Consider the following 8,105-nt stretch of genomic DNA (forward strand, 5'->3'; position numbering starts at 1 on the left):
GGGGGGTCAGGTCTATATAAGAGACCCCTCCCGCTGCCCTTGTTCTTTTGTTTTTCTCCTTTTTATCCTCATCCTCGGATTACCATCTTGTTTTTCCTTGTGTATTCTCCTTCTGTTCATCTCCTACTGTTATTCTTTTCTTTTTAGCGGTCCTTTCACTTCATCTGACCCCTCCCATTTTCTCTTCTCTTTTCTTCGTCTCCTTACAACCCCATCATCCCCTTCAACCAAGCCGAAAGGCCGACCAAACGCCGAGCAAGATGCATTACAACAACTTCCTTAGGCTCATGGCCCTCGCCGCCGCCACGGCCCCGGTCCTGGCTCTGCCCACCGGAGGCGAGGCCGGCGTGGCGGCCCTCGAGGCCCGGGACCCGCAGCTGGCGGGCCTCAGCCGTCTCCCCAACTTCAAGAACCCGTTCAAGGGCATGGGGCGGAAGAAGACCTCTAAGCGCGAGGTTGACGAGGAGGCCGATGAGGAGGCTGACGAGCTTGTTGCCCGCCAGCTGACGGGCCTCAGCCGTCTCCCCAACTTTAAGAACCCGTTTAAGGGTATGGGGCGGAAGAAGACTTCTAAGCGCGACATTGACGAAGAGGCCGATGAGGAGGCTGACGAGGCCGCCACCCTGGACGAGGACGCCATCGAGCTCGTGGCTCGCCGGCTGACGACAAACTATGGCCTTCCCCCCAATAACGGAATGCCGTTCGTGGGCCCGGAGCGGACAAAGCTTCCCAAGCTCCCCAAGCGCAACGTCGACGAGGAGGCCGAGCTTGTCGCCCGCCAGCTGACGGGCCTCAGCCGTCTCCCCAACTTTAAGAACCCGTTCAAGGGCATGGGGCGGAAGAAGACCTCTAAGCGCGACATTGACGAAGAGGCCGACGAGTCTGCCGCTATGGACGAGGCCGCCACCATGGACGAGGAGGCCGAGCTTGTTGCCCGCCAGCTGACGGGCCTCAGCCGTCTCCCCAACCTCGGTCACCTCAGGCACCCGCTCGGGGGGAAGAAGACCTCCAAGCGCGAGGTTGACGAGGAGGCCGAGGAGTAAGCCTCTTTCGGATGTGCTGCGTGGTTGAGCTCGGGGAGGAAGCGAGAATGTAGTATAGAAGAGAAAAGAAAAATGGGGGAGAGATGTCTTGGAACGTGTGGCATGCTGGCTCCCTCTTGCCAGCCAATACCTCTAAATAGCACACGCTTTGACCCTAATTGCCGGCCTATGAGAAGCCTCTCCCATGAGGATTTGAATGCTGCTGTTGAGCATGCACGTACGTGCTGTCGATACCCTCGTTTCCTCTCATCCTGGCTCTTGCCATCTGTTTCATCGCCAAGAGCCGACCTGTACCAAAGAGCACGCATGCAGGAGCACAATGGAGAAACCAGTAACTTGTATCATCAACGGCCGAGGTAGTTATCCCATGCTCATGCTTTTATGCATAAACCCACCCTACTCACACCTCATCACGCCGTCTTCCTAGGCTGGCACTCAAGTGCTTGCCAACACTATGTACCTGTAAGAACGAGCGCAAAGATCATTGAAGCGAGAGAGAGGTATCGCTGTGTAAAGGCCAACAATAATGCAACCACCCCCAAGGGCTCTCCAATGGCATTCTCTGACAATAAGAGAAAACAGGGGCCGCAATGAACCCACAGTACTGCACGTCTTTGATCGCCACGGAGACGGAGATATGCACCTTGAATGAAAAGAAGAAGAAAAAGGGAAACATGCGCCCCTCAACTACGCTGCCAGTGCGTAGTCGGATGCAATTTCAGGATCCTCGTCAGAAATCCCAAATCCTTGGCACATGGTGGCCCCTGAAGCAGAGTCGCTCACGTCCTCCGAGTAAGACCTGTCGTCTGGGCCGCTATCGACTGTGGTCTGGCCTTGGGCCTCTCCATCCTGCTGTTCTGGAACCTCCTGCCTGGATATCGTCCGAGGCTCTCCCTGTGGGCTTGAATGTCGCTCAGCGCGTGCTGGGGTCTGGGAAAGACTCTGAATGACATCCTCCAGGGTGTACAGGGGTTCTGGAAGAGGCCGGGCCTCTGTATCCTCTCCGTCGTGCGCCTGAGTCTCTATCAAGGTCTCTACAGGGACCATCGTGGGACTCAATGATAGGGTCTCGGCTTCGGCGGGCAGCTCAGGTTGGCTTTGAGTGTCTGGCAGGTTATCCTGTGGCAAGCCCGGGCTCTCTGTCGTGTGGGAATCTGCTTGCGTGGGCTCAGCCACATCCTCGGGGCATTCGTTGACGACCGAAAGGCTCTCCGAAGGGGCCTGTCCTCCTTCACTCGTCTGTTGCTCTTCTTCGATTGAAGCCGCGTGCTCAGACGAGGCCTCGGAGATAAGCGGTTGCTGGACCTGCTCGCCAGAATTGCGGGTGCTGCTTAGTGGGCGTCGAGTCTTTGCCGGCACAGCCGTTGAGATTTGATCGCCCTTGGGGCGGGGCCCATCGCGAGTCTGGGACACGGGGCGCTGGGCGTCCTTGAACCGACGGCTCCAGCGCCGGTACCAGGGGACCCTCTCTTTACCCATCATCTGCCTCCATAGCGTGGTTCTCGTGGTGTCCAAGTCGGGCGATGTCTCCCTGTGTGTCTTTCGGCGGTACTATCTCGCCGGTTTCGACTCTTTGAATTTGTCTAGGAGCTCCCGAGCCCACCCGCCTCCTCGCAGGGCTGCCTGTTGAGAACGACGACGCCCAAGATGAGGTGACGACTGACTGGCAAAACCACCCGGGCGCCTCCGAAGTGTGGTGGCAGCGTGTCGCACTCTAGCTAGGGCCATGGGCTCGTCTGCCATGGGGTCGTCCGACTGTCGCGGATTGCAACGGATCGAGGCAAAGGAAATATCTGATAATGTCAACAGACTTGAGCCGGACACGCTGATGGCATCTTCTAGTCCATCAAAGACACTGTCGCGGATGCTGGGCGTTGGCCGCTCCCGCAGCGAAACCGTGAATACGTCCTTGGCTGCAGTTGGGCATGGTGTTTCCTGTCCCGGTTCTGGTGACTCGATTTGCTGTGTCTCGTGTTGGTGCCGAGCCTGCACCTTTTCGAGAGGCACACCATGTGGGCCATCTTGCAAGCTCTCGACCGTGGTGACAGTATCGGTCTCAGCTCGAGCGCATTCGTCTGAAGATGTGCCCTCACGGCCTGGGCGGCAAGCAGCAGATGAAGACGACGACCGGAAGAGTGACGACAGATGGCCACCGGGCTTGCCAAAGCGTGTCAGCGATGAGAACCAGCGATTCCGCATCGAAGCCGACGGCGGGCTGGGTAGCTCTGGGGAGACACGCAGGCCCTCGGACGGGTATGATGACGATGCACTGCGGACAGCTTGGAGGCACTGATCCGCTGAGCCCTCGTCCACAGCCGTGTCGCACTGCCCTCCACCCATAAGCCCCGTAGCCCAGGGGGCAGAGCTGGCCCGAGGCTTGCCATCGCCTCCCCGCAAGGTCAGGGACTCGAATGATCCGAAAGGGCTTCCAAAAAAGAACTGGTAGGGTTCCAGAGGCTGAGGGGTAACGATTCTGTCGACATAGACCAAGGAGCTCTCGATGGCCTCGTACGAATCAGCCTCGTCAAGCTCGAGGCCGCTCGGGTACTGGGGCGCTGAAGAAGATATGTTTTGGGCCGAGCGGGTTCCGGGAGCAGGCATGGCAGCGCTGAAAATGCTCTGGTTGGTAGGCCGGCTTGTGAGCGCCTTCACGGCCTCGGCAGCTCCACCGCTTGGAGCTGGCTGGCGCCGGCTGTCGAGCCCGCTCCAGGCATTCTCGTTAGAGACAATGCCGGCAGCAGGCAGGCGGCCCTGAGGACCAGCTCTCCCCTAAAGACCTGCAAGGGGCGACTGCTGACCGGGCCGTGCTCGGGGGCGCTGTGGCGTATAGCTGCCACTGCTCTCGCTACTGGCATGGCGGCGTGGATCCCTGACAGTCTGGCTGCCCTGATAGATGCCTGGGCGAATGGACTGCCGCTGAGAAGACAGGCTCGGGAGAGACATGTGATACATGTTGCTTGGGATGCAGAGTTGATTTCTGAGAATGTTATATGGGTTACTGGCTTGAGAAATACAGTGCAGCCCTCTAAGCGATGCTAGAGCCAGAAGCCGCACAGACGGCGACGAAACTATGCTGGCCGTCGTGAATGGGTAACGAGGTTGGTGGTAATGGAAGATGCGATACTGGGATGGACGAGTGTGAGGCAAAACGCCAGAGAGCAGAGGATGGTTGGGGAGCCCCAACAAATTCAGCAGATGCAGACATTGCATTGCTCCTTCTCTAACAGCCTTGGTGAGAGGTCCGATGCTTTCCCAACGGAGTGGCTGGTGCCTACCTCTTCCATGATTAGCACTGGTGCTCGTTCTTTTGGAGCAGGCGCAAGTTTAAGAGTTTGGCATGAGAAGAGGCCGAGTTGATACCTCGGGAGAGATGGACCATTCCTGAGGCAGGCAGGCACTTCTATCTCTCATGGTTTCATGAGTGCCTGTATCTCGAGACACGTGGAGAGTCACGTGTAGCAGTCCAGCGATTGTCGCCCCCACTTCCAATTGCCTCTCGGCATCTTGGAGAGCTTGATAGGAAGGAAACCTCGAGCGAGACCGGTGCGACGACGGCTACCAGCAAACCCCATCACCCGCGGCCAATTGACTGACCAGCACAACTCACGATGCGCCGGACGATACAACGACTCGCCAGCGTCAAGCCGGTGCGCTACCTCGAGCCCGGCACGCCCACGGGTCTGACGGGCCTGCGCACCCACGCCTCGCCGCGCGCCACCCTCCTCTACCTGTACTCGACCACCCTGGAACAGCTCAAGGCCGTGCCCGAGCACTCGGTCTACCGCCAGTCCGTCGAGGCCCTGACCAAGCACCGCATGGCCATCGTCGAGGCCGCCGTCCCGCCCGGCCACGCCGAGTGGTTGGCCCGCGCTCAGAAGATCATCGCCGAGGACCCGGCCCGCTTCGAGGCCTCGGCCGCAAAGGGCCGCGTCGACGGTGGCAGCATCACCCGCGTCGAGAGGGACGGCGCCAGCTTCTTGGTCCGCCACATGCCGCGCGTGCGTGACGTCCGCGACCAGGAGTGGGACGGCGAGATCAACGAGGGCCCCGAGCTGGAGGGCTCCAGGACCGAGGAGGAGCGTGCCGAGCAGGCTGTCATCTTCACTAGGAAGCCCCACGATAGCCCTTCTGCCCAGACTGCTTGGGAGCCCGAGCCTCAGCTTACCGCGGACCAGTAAGGCTGCACCCCGCATGCCTAGCACACGATACGGGCTCATACCCCACACCCCAACCATCATTGAATGCTAACCCTGGTTTCCCGCGATGCAGGATCGAGGAGGTTGAGAACAAGATTGGTGCCGGTCTTATTGAGGAGGTTGTTCAGGTTGCTGAGGGCGAGTTGAAGTTGGTCACCACCATGACCCAAGCCAAGGTGTAAGTCGTCCTACGACACATACCCCCACACATGACTGCCTAGAAGGACATGTGACAACATACTAAAAAAAATCCGGACTCTAGATGGGAGAGCTTAGACGAGCAGCCCGCCGAGGGCCAGTGGGTTTACTTTGAGCGAAAGGCCTGATCAACAGTCGCATGACGGGCGTTCCGTATCGTTATAAACGTGGGCTCGCGTTGGAAATAGGCCACGGGAAAAGTCCACGCTGTACGGTAGAAAGAGACTGGCGGCGATGTACATAGGGGCCCAAGTCAGTTCAAGGAGGCAAAGAGCGTTCTTGCGGGGCAGTTCAATGGGCATGTGTGAGTGTGAATACAATGCTAATTGTGATGATAGCAGAGAGATCTGTGGCCAAATGAGTGTTTAGTCGGGAACACCCAGGGAGACGGTGATGGAGCCCTTGATATATCCATGCTTGGATGCGTGGGGTTGAGAAGGCTTAGGTTTGATGGCAAAGATAAAAAAAATCTCGACATTTGTGGAAATACCAGCAAACGTCGCGGGAGTAGATGAAAACATAACTTCCCAGGCGGTTGATAACGCTTGTTTCTATTGACCCAATTCTATTTCACAAGAAAGCTCCCGCCGGGTCAATTTCCAGTCCATCTCGCGGAACCCGCAATCAAGCGCCGCAGACTTACTGTCAGAGATGCCCACCACACACCCATCATGGCGCAGATAAACCCACCCTCTTTCGCCCACGCTCCCCGCAGATCTTCCCACAAGCGGAAGCGCTCAGAGTCGGCAGCGCCCAGCAGCAGCTTCTCCGTCGGAGAAGACCGCGCCATCAACCCGCTCTGCTACACGCCCGCGACCCTCCGCCAGCTCCAGGTCGCCGGCCACAGCGACGCGGACCTGCTGCCGTCCACCTCGGTCGCGCAGTTCCCGCACCGCCCGCTGCCGCCATCCCCGCTGCCGGCGCAGTCCCGCTTTTCCCGCCCTCCCTCCGTCGCCGCCGCCGCCGCCGCCGCCGACGACGACGGGTGGGAGACGGAAGGCGAGGGCAAAGACGAGGGCGAAGGCGAGAACGAGAGCGAGGACGCCGAGACCGCGGCGCGCGCGGCCCGCGGCAGGCAGCAGCGTGCGCAGCACGCGCACCGGGTCGCGGACCGGCACCTCGGGGCGCTGACGGCGGTGGCGCAGCGCGCGCTCGAGGACGGCGACCTGTCCCGCGCGACGCGCGCCTTTGGCCTGCTGGTGCGCTCCGAGGTCTGGGGCCGGCCTGCGGACCTGCGCAAGGGCGGGTGCTGGGCCGTCGGGGCCGAGATCCTGATGCGGCAGGGCGAGGTCGCCGACGGGGGAAGAGGAAACTCGTCGCCGCCAACCACCGCCCCCGGCGCTGGGGCCGCGCGGCCAACATGCCGGCCGTCCGCGACTTTTTCATGGCGCTCATCCACCAGTACCCCTACAACAAGCTCCACCCGCGCGCCGTGTCGGCCCTTGACTTCTGGCCCGCCCTGCTGGGCTGCGAGCTGTACAACGCGCACGCCGAGCACGCGCGCGCGCTGCGCCGGCTGGAGGTGGCCGAGGCTGAGGAGGACGAGGAGGAGGGCAACGACGACGACGATGAGGGGTGGAGTGGCGGCGGGCCCATGGACGAGGGCGATGACGACTACTACCACGACGGCGGCGGCGGCGGGGTCAGGCGCGCGGCGGACAGGGCCGAGCGGCGGCGCGCGGCCAGGGACCAGCTCCGGCGCGAGGCGCTGCGGCAGATGCGCGAGGTGGCCAGGAGCATGGACGACCTGATGGTCGGGCCGCCGTACTCGGCCAGCCACGAGCTGCTGCGGCTGCGCGGCATGGTGGCGCTCTACATGGGCGACCTCGCCATGCCCCCGCCGAGGTCGCCGCCGCCGCCCGGCCGCGGCGACGACGACGACGACGACGACGACGTGGAGCTCCACGAGGCCAGGACCCAGCGGGACACGGAGCGAGAGCGGGCCAGGCGCATGTTCTCCAAGTTGCTCGAGGGCGGCGGGGAGGTGGAGGACTGGATCAGGGACTTTGTCACGCGCTGCGGCCATGATGGAGAGGAGGACGATGATAGCAGCATCATTAACCTGGGAGCCCTCTCTTCTTCGTTACCCATTAGAGGCCGCTAAGGAACTAGGTATTCTGTCTAATTTGGACCGCCCGAGGTATCTATCTATCTATCGAGACAGACTCGCAATGCAAAACAAGGACGAAACGAATATTCTAGCGTAAGCAGTTGTCGAATGAAAACGGCATCCCACCCATGCATGGCCAGTCACTTCTGCTTCTAGGAGGCGTGAGGGGTACCGCGGCGATCCGGAGCGGGCGTCGACTCGCCGCCGTGCCACCGCTGCAAGATCAGGGCGAGGTTGCCGCTCCCCACGACGACGCACCAGGCGCCGTCGACGCTCCACGCCACCTGGCGGCCCAGGAACCCGGACTTGCTCATCTGCTCGATGCGGTGGGGCCTGATGACGGCCTGCGGGTCGCTGACGTCGTAGCGCGACTCCCACTGCTCGGCCCGGGCGTCCTTGGGGCCGAACGCGTCGAGGGGATCGGCCGGCTCCGAGGGGGTTGCGACGGCGGGGGCGGGGGCGGCGGCTGCTGCTGTTGCTGAGGCCTCGGCGTCGGGCGTCGACGTGGCCCTCGAAGTCTCGCGGCGCAGCTCCCTCTCGGTGCCGGCCCCCGCGCTC

The 8,105-nt window shown here is 61.4% G+C and overlaps 5 protein-coding genes across 5 annotated transcripts in view; 3 read left to right on the top strand and 2 right to left on the bottom strand.

The window, feature by feature from the left end:
• Nucleotides 1-1,519, top strand: GGTG_13651 (hypothetical protein). Its single transcript, XM_009231568.1, has 2 exons — nucleotides 1-467; nucleotides 594-1,519. Exons 1-2 carry the CDS (start codon nucleotides 261-263, stop codon nucleotides 1,041-1,043), a joined length of 657 nt encoding a protein of 218 aa, XP_009229832.1. The 5' UTR covers nucleotides 1-260; the 3' UTR covers nucleotides 1,044-1,519.
• Nucleotides 1,520-1,730: 211 nt separating this feature from the next.
• Nucleotides 1,731-4,327, bottom strand: GGTG_13652 (hypothetical protein; the record flags this gene model as incomplete). Its single annotated transcript, XM_009231569.1, has 3 exons — nucleotides 1,731-2,594; nucleotides 2,757-3,735; nucleotides 4,269-4,327. The coding sequence occupies 3 exons, from the start codon at nucleotides 4,325-4,327 to the stop codon at nucleotides 1,731-1,733; spliced, it is 1,902 nt and encodes a 633-aa protein (XP_009229833.1).
• A 245-nt stretch (nucleotides 4,328-4,572) lies between these two features.
• GGTG_13653 (hypothetical protein) lies at nucleotides 4,573-5,825 on the top strand. The gene is made up of 3 exons (XM_009231570.1): nucleotides 4,573-5,217; nucleotides 5,313-5,417; nucleotides 5,502-5,825. Exons 1-3 carry the CDS (start codon nucleotides 4,652-4,654, stop codon nucleotides 5,563-5,565), a joined length of 735 nt encoding a protein of 244 aa, XP_009229834.1. The 5' UTR covers nucleotides 4,573-4,651; the 3' UTR covers nucleotides 5,566-5,825.
• Nucleotides 5,826-5,900: 75 nt separating this feature from the next.
• Nucleotides 5,901-7,541, top strand: GGTG_13654 (hypothetical protein; the record flags this gene model as incomplete). Its single annotated transcript, XM_009231571.1, has 2 exons — nucleotides 5,901-6,520; nucleotides 6,583-7,541. Exons 1-2 carry the CDS (start codon nucleotides 6,109-6,111, stop codon nucleotides 7,539-7,541), a joined length of 1,371 nt encoding a protein of 456 aa, XP_009229835.1. The 5' UTR covers nucleotides 5,901-6,108.
• Nucleotides 7,486-8,105, bottom strand: part of GGTG_13655 (hypothetical protein) — a gene marked incomplete at its 5' end in the record, with an annotated part of 2,994 nt that continues 2,374 nt past the window's right edge. Inside the window, one exon of the mRNA XM_009231572.1 lies at nucleotides 7,486-8,102. Within this exon, the coding sequence (XP_009229836.1) occupies nucleotides 7,700-8,102 (403 nt within the window). The 3' untranslated portion in view covers nucleotides 7,486-7,699. The remainder of the gene's footprint in view (nucleotides 8,103-8,105) is intronic.

The sequence above is a fragment of the Gaeumannomyces tritici genome (genome assembly GCF_000145635.1).
Source record: "Gaeumannomyces tritici R3-111a-1 unplaced genomic scaffold supercont2.28, whole genome shotgun sequence".
NCBI lineage: Eukaryota > Fungi > Ascomycota > Sordariomycetes > Magnaporthales > Magnaporthaceae > Gaeumannomyces > Gaeumannomyces tritici.